Genomic DNA, 13,381 nt, shown 5'->3' on the forward strand with positions numbered 1-13,381 from the left:
TCAACAAATGGCCTAAGCTCTTCCCAAGCTATTTAGATAACGAAAGAAGAAAGATACAAAACAGATTCCATGGCCAAAAGATGACTCACAGATCATCTGTGGTACTTAAGTCATTCTGAATTAGGGGACAAGTGGATTTGGCCCCAAAGGATGTTTCAAGTTCCTGAGGATACTGGATGGTGACAGATAAACCAAACACCCTGCATCCTGTTTTATTTATCTGCTGTCTAACTATCCTGTAGATCTTCCAGGTATTCTAAAGTTTCATGGAGTTCTATTTTTTTTTTTAGATACTACTGTGTGTAAGCATTATTTTACTAGCAGAGCAGTCCTCTTCAGAAAAGAAATACAGCACAGGACAATGTAGGGCATCTCTCAACAGGCACTGGGAGGCTACTAGGTCACTAAATACTCAAACTTTTGACAGCACTGTAAATGTATGTGGCATGGCAGTAGATAAGAGAAAAAATGTGGCTGCCTTCCCAGTGACCTTATGAACTGACAGATGGGATAGCAGTTAACAGTTTCTTACTTAGCTTTTCCTAACGTGGATGCTGGGGCGTGGAGAGAAGGACGAGCTTCCCAAATGAATCTGAACAGATGTGGAGTACAACACTCTGAATGCCACTCAAAGCACGAAGGGTACAACCAGTCACCCCCAAAATCCCAAATTCCTCAAAGCTCTCCCATCATATCTTAAACTTCCACATATGGGAAGCCTGCACTTTGCTGTGATTCTCTGGACAGAACTCTTTAGTTACTGTTTTACTCAGATTACTCTGCAGAGCAGCATCACCCATCACCACTGCCAGGCACTCACTCATTGGCTGTTTGAACCAGACACCAAGAGGAATCCGATGCAGGAGCTGTGATGTTCAGAAGATTCAAACTTCTCAGGCTTTAGCAAGCTGGTCTTTGTTAACTCCACATCTGCTGCAGGCAGGTGGCAGCAAGTCTGCCCTACCTCTAGATTGTTCTTGGGCCAGTGACCTTAAGGAAATGGGGGTCCTCACAGGCCATGGTACAAGGGGCTGTAAATGTTAATCTTGATGAAACAGTGGAGAAGCACTTGCTAGAGATGCCACACTAACGCTATATTAAAAATCCAACTCTTCTGCATGCTGCTAAGAAGTAACTCCTTTTTCTGTGAAAGGCTAGAGGAAATTTGCTGGGTTACTGTTGGGAATATAAATGCATTTTCAAAGAAAACTAGGTATCAGTCTCAGAGGCCGTTCCTCATTTCGCATCCTTACCCTTAGACATCTGCCTAATGTAGCAGTCAGCCTGAGCTGATTGCTCAGCTTGTAATGGAAGAACACTGGTTATCTCATCAACAGCTGAGTAACCAAGTGTAGCAAGTGCAGCACTAAGAAAGTCACAAGCCCTGTTAGAATAAGAGTTCCTGAACAAAAATATACACTGATGATGGCTCTTAATTCAAAGACTCGATACCCATTTAGGTTTGACTGTCAGAATGTGCTGAAACGTCCAGACCAATTTTATCACTTTATGCCCTAGCAGGATCCCTGCTACTCTGTTTTTAACCAACACTGTGTAAGAGGCTTTGTTCACTACTTTACCTTAATTCTGAAAACTTTAATTGAGTTTGGCACTTGCACAAAGTCTGAAGCTGACAGGTCGATCGCTGCCACCACCTCTTATTTTCTCCAAGCAGAATTTATCTGCAGTGCAATGACACAGTTCTCCATGTTGCCTCTCGGTTAACTTCCCCATGGAAAGGACATTAGAAAGCATAGTGGAAACACAGGTTTTTGTGCCAAGAGCTGCAGTAAGCATAAACAGCATTCCCTACAGCAGTTTTTACCACACGGTCTTTGGGACATCTCTGCACTTTCAGTACAGAGACACTGGAGCTGGTTTAGCATATGCTAACCCAGCACTAGAAATGTCAAGAGCATGGGGCAGACACACAGTTGCACTAGCTCCTGTATTTGAAGCCTTAACTAGTAACTTAAAGGCACTTTTTTATTGCAATCTACAATCAAATGTACATTATAAATTTATCTTTTTAGCCTACGAGTCAAGGTAAACTACTGAGTGTGCAAAGCAGCTCAGCTTTACGGCTGGTTGAAGATAAAAATGTAAGCTCTGCTTTGAACTCCTGCTGCCAGGCTGCAGAAATGAAGTTTCTCTTCACATACTTCTGCTGTTACTCTCTGAACTGCACTGACTCTGGCCCAGCTTTTCAAAAGACAGAGACATAGGCAGTGCTTGCAGAAATACGAGATACTTGAGACTGCAAGATGCAGGCTTCCAGAAGAGCCTATTATTTAGAAGTTGCACCTGGAGTGGAAACCCCTCATGTTTAAGCAGAACGAAAGGAAAGTCCTAAAGTCTCTTGCCAAGGAGCACTCTTCATAGAAGGACTTGTGGTACTGGAGGGACCAGGAAGGGAACAAGGCCCCAAACCTCTTTAACAGGACATGGATTGGACTGAATGGGAAACAAGGGAGTCTGAGTCAGTAACAGTCTCCTTGGTTAATGCAAGAAAGATGAAAAGCCTAAATGCCTTGGAGGTAAGACCTCTCAAACACTAACCCTCCACCCCTATCCCCCACCATCAACCTCTCCAGGCAGACTGCCAGGTCTCTAAGCCCCACTGCCAGGAAGCTGGGAAGTCAGGCTAATAAGAAACTGGACAGGTTTTCAATAAGCTATCGTGCTAAAACTAGGACACTTGTGCAATTTTGCAAAGGATGCTGAATCAGCACACTCACACGGAACAGCCTCGCAGGAGAAATTTCTCCCCAGACCACTGGCACACTTGGTAAATCCTAGGCAGTCAGCTGAGGAGACAGGGAGATTTCTCTCAACATAACCCACTTTGAAAAGGCAAAGCAAAAACTGAGACATTAAAACCGCTTGGGATTAACGCTGCTCTACAGAATGAGTTCATGCCATTTCTGCCCCCAAACTGAACTGCTGCTTAGCTGAACCACAGCTAAACTCATTGTATATCCTTACCAGTGATATGCTATTCATATCAGACATGAACAGATATGCCCTGCACAACAGACAATGTCTGTTTCCCCATTTTAAAATATTAATTCCTTTGTAATGTGGAAAATGTTCAGAGTTTTAAAGCATCCATCAAATGCCATGAAAAAGGCAGTGTAACTAATCAGAAACAGGAAAAACAGAAACAAGATTAAGATATTGCAATTTAATTTCCTAGAAAATAATGTCGCAGCAGCTGTGTAAACTTTCTTGTAGCTAAAATAAATATGCTGAAAACAAGCAGGCAGCTGATTTACACTGTAGCATGTTTCCTCAGCAGACGAGTCTCCCAAGGAAGCTCTCGAGCTGTCCCTTACACTGTACAAAGGCTTTAACAACAGCCATAGAACAAACTGATTTGATAAGCAGGATGCTGAGCCATCTTCATTTGTTATGTTCAACTCATTAACTCTGAGCTTCTGCTGACACATCCAGTACTCCCATCACATACATATATGCTCCTTGAACATAACAAATAACCAGCACAGCATGCATTATTCTTCTGTCATACCAGACAAGACACATGCAGCCCCTAGCAGTTGGATTCTTTGGTTTTGTCTCCTGAATAGAGAGGCAAGGGCTTACCTGATGATTCCAGTGACAGGCACCATGCATTCTGTACAGTTTCCTCTTCTGGAAACCATGAAGTGGCCTTGTCCGGGCAGATGTGCTCCCACTAGCCACAGTGAGAGGTCTTAGCCTTGTCCTGTCTCTTCTTCTCTTCTTGATGTGCTGATGATCAAGCAACCAGCTGCCCGAAGAGGATACCTCTCTGTTGTCTGAAGCTCTGTAATTTCATGATTAATGGAGGGAGGAAATACAAAAAGTTAGATATGCTCCATATGCACAGGCCAAGATTTCATACACTGATCAACATTAGCTATCTAATTCTAAGAGAATTTTAGAAACACTAACATGTTTTAGCACACTGTTTCAGGAAGCCACGCATGTTCTTTGTTTGCTTATTGACTAATTCTGTGTTAGGTCACAAGGGGAAGTTTATCATTCTTGTTCACCTTTTGTCTTGGGGAAACAAATGTCAAAACAAAGCGAAGCCCTCGAGCATATCATGGGTTTTGGTTTTCCAAATTCAAGAACTCTCTTTCTAACACTCCTAACATGAGTTATATGTTGCAACTAATATTTCCCTACAAACTTACATTCCATTCAAGACAGCAGTCATGTGAACATAAAGGGGACCTTGAGTCCTGCCCTAATACTTTTAAGATTTTCTAGCTTTGCTCAAGAACTGAAACTTATGTAAAGCTTTACAAACCAGTGCCTATTCAGTGTAGGGGTTGCACCCCATTGTGAAGCATTTGTATCAAAATTAAGAACTCTGCATGCTTAGTTGAATCAACACAAGGCCATTAAACTTCACTTCCAGGGCTGTGCCAATAGAGCTCTCCAACAGAGCTCAAGGCCAGGCTGGGTGAAGCTCTTGAGGAGGAAGGAAACCCCAGCCTGTTTGTCTGTTTTTACTATCTAGAAGCTGGCTAGACCCAGAGAATTTGGAAGAATGCAAGCTCAGCTCCAGTCACAATGTGACACGGTCTACATGAACACATGAAAAGCTTCATTTTAAGTTTAAACCTCGCTCTTCCCTGCATTTCCTCAAGTCTGTCCCTTTCAAATCCCCCTCAGTGTTATAGCATCATCTTTCCACAACCTTACCTACATACACACTTGCTGTACTCACATCCATAGAGTAATACAGTATGCAATCATGAAAGTTATGTGACAACACAGGGCCAAGAGCAGTAGAAAACCTTATGCATCTATGTGTAACACCTTTGGATAACTGTCACCAATCTACTGCCTGCCTCCTCACCAGAACAGGGAACACTGCAAGGCAAAACTCAAAACACCCTCCCATTTGGGTGGGAATGACTCCGTGGGAAGAATGCACTTCACTTTTATAGGTATCCTGATTTTACTTTGTTGCAGCAGCAACATCTGCCCGCAGAGCTGAAGGCCTGCTGCAAATAGCACTCAAGTGTGCATTTATTTTTACAGTACTGAAGACCTTGACTGTAACTGTTAACTGTCTGAGGAGTGCAAGTATAGGAGATATTTTGGCCTTGGTTTGTAGCAGGTCATCTGTCTGCACAAATGACTGTTTTCTCTTATGAACTTTATCTGGCAAGTCACGGTCTTATTAGTAAAGTTATAACACAATGAAACATGAAAATGAATTCATGACAAGGCCATTTATCGATTTTTTTTGACTAGCAGTACTCTTCTAACAGCACATTTTGATTAAGTAGAAGTGCTTGTTATGAAGTGTGATTAAACACCATCCCATGCTGTGCTGGTGTGGTAATAAGGTTTGATGGGTTTGAATTTGAGTTGTCCCTCTGACACACCAGAACAATCTTAATAAGCATCAGAGACACAATGAAAAGAAAGTGCTAATTAAAGGAGGGATGGTGCAAAGTATTTAAAGGAACATATTAGTGAGTGCCAAGAAAAAGCCCCAGATACTGAAGCATGACATTCTTAAAGCTAACACCATTCTTAAAGCTTGGGAAAGAAATACAATGTTTGAAGTCCATGTAAGAGATTTAAAATACTTTCTCTGAATTCTCAAAAGCATTTTCTCTACAAAGTCAGACTGTGCCAAGCCCAACTTCTAGATTTTCCCCATATCTCCCTCTTACAAGAAAGACAACTTGGACACTTAAATTATAACAAAAAAAGCTCTTTAGTTTGGCTCCTCAGCTATTGTGATTCCTGCTCTTGTTCTGGTGGTCTGCCCAGATCTCTGATAATCTCTCTTCAGTCTCTGCCAGCTGCTCTACCCTCCTGTGCCTTACAGTAAGGCACAGCTCCCTTTTTAGATGAGGCAGAGATCTCAGCTCTGCAGCCTGAAGCTCCAGTACACAGTACAGTTTTCCTGCCACTTGTGTAAATAGGCTTTCCAGTCAAGGTTTGAGTTCTCCATTTATTTCAATCTTAGTTTGGGTGGTTTTCAAACTGTGATTCTGCAGAAGAGTGAAATGAACCACTGCCAGGTGTAGAATTCATTAATTTGCAGAAACTCTCATTTCAAAACTCATAGGTTGGCCTTTCTTGCTCTGTAGCCTAAGCTAAGGAGCAGAGACCTTACTCATAAATACACACATACACAGCAAGCCATTAGACAGGCACTATTTGTACTGAAATAATAAACTTTTTCATTCCTCTCCCCGCATAAGAAAGTGGTTATCAGTAGCTTAGGGAACTGCTTCTATGAGCATCTACTCTCATACAGTCCATCTTGCTAATCTTGGAATCTAGATTCAATTGAGCAGAGAAAAGCTACATAATAAAAGGAAGCCACTAATTAAATTAGACCTTGACAAATGGCAACTCAAGGTTACCCACAATTAATCAACCAGAAACTGTACATGCACCTCCACTTCCAATGGGAATAAATAGCCCAAGTAACCAACTGCAATCAACCAACCTCAAAGCATCTCATGCTGAGACTTGCCTTAAATATGCACTATTCTATCTTTCACATCAAGAGCCTACAACTAATTTCAAGAATTTACTTAAGTAAAAAATCACTATCATCCTTTTCTTTTTGTCTATTCAAAAATAACAAAATCACCTTATTTTCCATTTGATTTTGATTTCTACTTTGTCAAGCACTGAATACAGTCAGAGTGAGCTCTACAAAGAGCAAGGAGAGAAGCAGCCAATAAATGAAGTTACATGCAGTATATAACTTTCTCAATTAATTGCACACAAGACTGCTACAGCAAAATAACCACAGAAAACTGAAACACACTCAAAAACCCAAGAAGCAGGCAGAAGTGAATTTCCCTGCATGAGTCTCATAACTACTCTATATTGTGCTTAATTACTACCTTTAATGAACAGTATTTATTTGCAGACTTCTTTGGGCTTTCCTAAGTCACAAGTAGAAAACAACCAGCCTTGGAGACACTGGCCCATGAACAAACAACTCTGCTGGTCATAAAATGGAAAGAAGACTGATTTTGAACACAGTGCCTGATAAATCAGACATGAAGCGGCTTCAAGTTATAACATTTGACTCCCTGATCATGAAGTCAATGTCACACACTCCCGAAAACATTTCAAAAAGAACCCTTCCTCATCTGTTTTGAGACAGAGTTAGGCTTCTCAGAGCCTAAATGACTCTCTTCTTCCACATGCCCATCTCCATTGGCAGCTCCTATTTCAGGGCTATTTTTATTCCAAAACTCAGAGGAATCTTCCAATTTTCCCCTATATTATCTGTAAACAAATGATACCTCGGGCACATGACTGCTACGTGACAGGACCCCTTCATCCTGAAATTTAGGGCACAGTCACACAATCGCTTTGGAACAGACGGCAGTTAAGGAAGCTGCCCATCCAAGCTGCTCATTATAATCCCTTTTAGGGAGGCTATGGCAAAGCTGCTGAAACAGACGGCATGGCCAGCTCTTCCTGGAGCTGGGAGCCAGGGAATTATGTTCTGCTGCAGACACTGCCAGAAAGCCCCAGCTCTAGTAGGGAACACTGTCTTCATCCACCTGATCTCAAGATCTGTGAATAACAGCAATCCCTCCATCCTCAAAAATTGCATTACCAGTATCCCAGGAGAAATATCCAGCAAACCTAGGTCTTTCGTAAGACAGAACTATACTCAGTTACCTTAATGCTGGTTTGAGACTAATACTGATTACAGCCTGTACTCTCTTTTAAAACCTTTGAATAAAAAATGGTATTACTAAGAAGTATGGAGTAGCACTGAGAAACACTTGTCTGCGGTATTAATTTTGAGCTGCTACATCCATCAAGAACAAAAGACCACAACTGGAAAAATGCTATCTCCACATTCCTGAAAAAGTATCTGGCAAATATAAAATTTGGCCTTGCACTGAAGACTGATGTGCTTAAAATTCATGCAGCTACCACAAAACCTGACATACTCTACTAATCTAGTAAAGTCTAAATTCATCACTTTTCCAGAAATAAAGTTGCACTTGTCATGACAGAATCCATTAAGTCTGAAATCATCAGAAACAGTGTGTTACTTACTCTTATCCTTTCACTACTTCACGGATATATCCATCTTCCCAATGCTGCATGCTTTTATGCTGTCATTAAGAACAAAACAAAACCCTACTACTTTCAACCTTACCAGCAGGACCTGACTTCTCTCGAAGCTGGCAGTAAGGAGTGCTCTTTTCCTGACTTATTGCTGGAATAATGATCAGTTCCAGCTACATAACTTTAACAAAAGTTATTCTCAAAAAAAAAACAAGAAAAGAAAAGAAAGAGGTTCCATCCTGTCACTCACCTGAAGGAGATGCCATTGACCAGCTGTCTGTGCCTACAGGCCTTGGATGAAAGAGATGAAGAAGCTGGAGACAGATTGAGTGGAGCAATCAGGCTGCTGATGATTTCACTCAGTTGTGCACTCTGGAAAAGAGTAAAACAACAAATAAAAGGCAGTGAGACTTTTTTCCAGACTCAATAGCTCAAAGGTCCTAGGCTTCTTTTTTGTTGTTTTCCTACTTAGGATTCCAGCTGCACACATCATGGAATGATGATATTTAGTTTCTTGCGAATAATCAAGTGTGGCATGCTTTTTTTTTTCGCAATTACTATGTTCAACTATACAGCCCCCCTCCCCAAACACCCCGACAACAACAGAAAACCAACACAGCCCTGAACAGCAGCCAAGGACATCTGAATATGAAGTACACAAAACACGTAACTGATCTTAGCATTTAACCAAACATTTGTGAAAAGGCAAAAGGAACCAGAAAACCTTACAGCAGATATAACAGTTGCAGCCCAGAGCTGCTAACTCGACATTCAACAAGCATTTCAGTAGGGGAAAAAAAACAGTCTGCTGTCTACTCGTATATTTTGTTGAAAGTAAAACTCTTGTTAAAAGAATCCTCTTCATTCCTCACTGTAGTTCGACAAAGGTGTCTGTATAAAAGGAAGTGTAACTATAGGAGGACTATTGTAACTACAGAATCTTCTATCCTCTAGAACAGCAAGAAGCAGCCCTCACCCTACAGAAAGCCAGACTTTCAGAACTGCCTTATAACTAATGCAGCTAATTTTTAAGATTAAGAGTTATTCCTTATAAAGCAATGAATTGTGGACTGCCTCCAGATTAACATTTCACAATGATTTTTTTTGTTTTAAATGTCAAACCTTACAGGCTATTCTGACAATAAATGTAGCTTTCTCAGAGGAAACTGGTCTGCACACTAACCAGAAATTAAACGTATCTGAAGAGGCACACTTTATTTATAGAAGTTGGTAGGATTTTCATTCAGAACAAAGACTGTTTAAAACAAGAATTGTTAAAGGTTACCCAGTGAGTTTTCTTTACATTTTGAGGGCCTACTATTTATATACAAAGAGGCAGAAAAACTGATTTTCCATTTCATTACAACTACTGTCTTTTCTGTTCATGTTTAAATGATATAGTCAGGTAAGAAAATCGTGTTTTTAAAACACTGCATAGATACGGAAAAGGACTTGAAAAACAGCATAAATAAAAATTGCCAGGCTCAGTCACTTTGTATTCCTTATGATTTGTTTTTTGTTCACAAGTAAGATTACTTATCTTTAACATGGAAATACTTTACCATAGGACTGAAGAATTCTGTGGGAATATCTATAGATGTTCTCCAGCCTATAGCATCACTACTCCTGACACTGAGCAAGAAGAAACTCAGACCTTTAGAGTTCAAGTTAATTTACAGAACTGGGACTCAAAGAGCAAATCATACCCCAAAGCTTTTGTGGCGTAAGGGGAAGAAATCTGATGTAATCTGTGAGATATACTGAATGAACACCTTTACCTCCAAGTAATTTTCAGATCATTAGAGTTCTTGGACCTCTGTAACTACTTGGGAACTAGGAAACACACCAGTATTTACCAAATGTCTTATTGAAAAGTGCATTTAATTCTCCAAGTAATCACTTAAAGAGGGACATTCACCACATGCTAAAAATGCTCCCTGGTCTACCTTGTGCAACTGCCAGCACTGTGCATATAAATGTCCTATATCATTGCTTTCTCACTCCTGTCTGTCATGGGTAAGATCTGCCAAACAGGGGAAGCATTTTAAGAACAGAAAAGTATGACTATCAAATAACAAAAACTGGCACAGAGATTCAGGAACAAGCATCAGTATCTAAAGCTACTTTTACCCCATTTAAGTCTCTGACCAAGAATTCATAGACAGCAACAGAGAAACATACTAATGCACCACACTGGCTTTGCCAGATTTGCTTTAGACTATCTGCATGCTGAAACCAAATTTCCTCTGTCTCCTTCAGCAATGTGATCCTACCACATTATGTACTTTCTAGCAAAAGAAAACCCTGCTGGAGTCTAGATCCTATTTCCTGGAATTAACCTTGGAAATGACTTGTTTTGAACACGGTGACCCACAACTCCACCCAAAGCTATGCCTGTTAAGTACCTGGAATTCCTCAGCTCTTGAGCTGGAGCTTTAAAAGGTAGACCAACAATTACATTCTGTTGGGGCTTTTTGTTTGTTTCAAGTGCAACATACCTCCATCTTCAGCTTTTCTCTTTCATCTCACCAAAGTACTTCCTGAAACAATCTGTGGTAACTCTCCACTGACTCTATACAGAAGAGGCAGGTTTGTGGATAGCTGTTAGAAGTAGTTGTGTGGCCGCTTTGATGGAAACAAAGCGGTAACACAGACACATCAGAAGTAAAAGGTTAATTTGTAAACCTGGAGTACAATGTAGTTATTTAAGCCCTTCAATTCATCAGCACCCACTTTGGGACTGCAAAATATCTTCCTTTTTGGAAGTCATCACCCTGGAACCTGCCCTATTTCTGAAGGAAATTATTTGGCTCCATTGACCATTCAGTTCTCATTTTACTTTACCTGTTTCTCTATGTTTCGTAAGAGCAGGGTAGGACTGCTGGGTGACATTTCAAAGTCATGCTCCGGCAAAGAATCCTGTCTCTCAATGGCAGCTTGCGAATTCCCTGTGGCGTTTAATAAAGCTTCTTGGTCTGTCAATTGTATTTGCTTCTTCAAAATGTCTTTTGGAAATGGGAATTCTTCTAAGATCACCATCCCCTAGACAACAGCAATTGAACACAGTTGGTTGACAACGGATTAACCCTCCTAAATAATTTTAAAGGGGCAATCAAACCAGGCACATCCACCTTAAATCCTTCCAACAACTCTCTGGAACACTTAAACTACTAAACTAAAGATCTTAAATACACTTCATAACTAAAATATAGGAATAGTAGGTGTTTTTATTAATGAAAAGCTGCACCATATGTACTACTCCTTAGATCAGCAATCACCCTATGTGCTGTACCACTGCTTCAACAACTGTGCCAAAATTCAAATCTAAAGCTCATACTTACTAGAGCAACAATATTATCATTTGCCTGCTGATTTAAGAAGAGGTTTTTCTGTAAGGAACAGTCACCCTTGGACATGAAGTTAGTTATAGTCTTTGCAGCAAATAAATTCTGCAGAGGCATTTTAAAGTGCTCTATTTTCCATCTTTCCACCCATGCTCTAAGCAAAACATCAAGGCTGGGAGGGGGTTATATAGCAGAGATGCATACAATACAAACAAGAAGCCTTTTATTTAATTTCATGATATACATCTTTAAGGTGAGCATTTTTAGAGTTTCATAACGACAGGAGCGGCTATCCTAAATATTCTAGCAATCTCATTGCTTTTCACGACAATCTGCACAAATGTGGTAGCAGACATGGTCTATTGTCTAGAATGGCACCACATAAGATAAATACATCTTTACATGGTAGGAAAATAAGAAAGTTTCATAAATGGAACTAGGAAAAGAATGCCCCCATTGTGTTTTCCACATGATAGATTTAGAAAAACAGAAGTGTCAAATACACTCTCAGGTAACATCTTACTTGATTCGTTTTAACACCTTCAAACGCTAAATAAAGAATAAGAAAAAAAAACCTTTGTAACAGTCAAAACCAGTTTCTCAAATAGTCCCTTTATTTGTCATTATCTTAAGCAAATAAATTTAATACTTAGAAACGGCTATTAAGCCTCTGCAGACTTTTTCCAAAGAGAAAAGGAAAGAGCTTACTTGCTTTTACGTACTGTTACTCAGCTATCGAGCAGATATTGAAAGAATGGGACCATTCAATTACACTGCCTCAAATTTTTCTTTCTAGTGAGAATATTCTACTAAAACCAAGGAAGCCTGTCATCATGTGAACACAAGGAACCCCCTCTGTTATTTCTTTAAGCAAGACAGACCTCTCCTAGGTGGTGGCTGTGTAAAATTAAGGATCCCATAGTTTTACCCGCATCTTGATTCTTGCCTCAGCAGCAACTTGCCCTAATGCAATGAAAGCAAGTCTCAAAAAAACTTAAAAGCACAGAAAGGCTTGGGCTGGAAGGGACCTTCAAAGGACTCATCTAAGTCCAACTCCCCCTGCAATGAGCAGGGACATCTTCAACCAGATCAGGTTGCTCAGAAGCACATCCAGCCTGGCCTTGAATGTCTCCAGGGATGGGGCATCCACCACCTCTCTGGGCAACCCGTGCTGGTGGTTCAGCACCCTCATTGTAACAAATTTCTTTCCCACATTGTCGTGGTTTAAACCCAGTCAGGTAATTCGTTCGCTCACTTCCCCCCCTTTCTTGCCCTCCCCCTGCTCTCAGAGGGACGGAGAGGAGAATCAAAAGAATGCAACTCCCACGGGTTGAGATAAGAACAGTTTAGTAACTAAGGTATAACACAAATCACTACTGCTACCACCAATGATAATAATGATAAAGGAAATAACAAGGGAAGAGAATACAACACCTCAGCACCAGCCAACCGATAACTTGCCCCCCCTCAGCCCGACCAAGCACCAACCGATACCTCCTCCAACCCTGCAGTCTACCAGCCCTTCCGGCTAACTCCCAGTTACATCCTGGGCATGACGTGCTGTGGTATGGAATACCTCTTTGGTCAGTTTGGGTCAGGTGTCCTGTCTCTGCTTCCTCCTGGCTTCCCCTCCTCCCTGGCAGAGCATGAGGCTCACAAAGTCCTTGGCCAAACCAAAACATCGCTATCAGCTCTGTTCCCGAGCCGAAAGTCAAAACACTGCACTGCACCAGCTACCAAGGAGGAGAAACATGACTGCTACTGCTGAACCCAGGACACACATCCAGCCTGCATCTCCCCTCTTTTAGTTTAAACCCATCACCCCTCATTCTGTTGCAAGAGGCCCTGCTAAAATGTCTCTCCCCATCTTCATAGGCCCTTTTTAAGTTCTGAAAGGCCTCAATAAGGTCTCCCCAGAGTTTTCTCTTCTCCAGGCTGAACAAACCCAGCTCTCTCAGCTTTCCTCATAGCAG

At 41.0% G+C, this 13,381-nt stretch overlaps 1 protein-coding gene across 7 annotated transcripts in view; it reads right to left on the reverse strand.

Moving 5' to 3' along the window:
• The window catches only part of KANSL1L (KAT8 regulatory NSL complex subunit 1 like), a 65,333-nt gene that overhangs the window by 24,709 nt on the left and 27,243 nt on the right, over positions 1 to 13,381 (reverse strand). For 6 of the 7 annotated variants that reach the window (XR_009744390.1, XM_061459422.1, XM_061459438.1 and 3 more), the window contains exons 4-6: positions 10,909 to 11,106; positions 8,315 to 8,436; positions 3,604 to 3,805 (exon numbers count right to left, since the gene is read on the reverse strand). Coding sequence is in view for 6 of the 7 variants with exons in the window: in XM_061459422.1 (XP_061315406.1) it covers positions 3,604 to 3,805; positions 8,315 to 8,436; positions 10,909 to 11,106 (522 nt within the window). In the remaining variant the exon portion in view is untranslated. The remainder of the gene's footprint in view (positions 1 to 3,603; positions 3,806 to 8,314; positions 8,437 to 10,908; positions 11,107 to 13,381) is intronic. The other variant, XM_061459449.1, reaches the window with a different exon arrangement.

Source organism: Pezoporus flaviventris, unplaced genomic scaffold (assembly GCF_033815535.1).
Source record: "Pezoporus flaviventris isolate CSIRO_AGI_PZ_B2104156 unplaced genomic scaffold, CSIRO_AGI_Pfla_v1 ptg000001l, whole genome shotgun sequence".
Taxonomy (NCBI): Eukaryota; Metazoa; Chordata; class Aves; order Psittaciformes; family Psittacidae; genus Pezoporus; species Pezoporus flaviventris.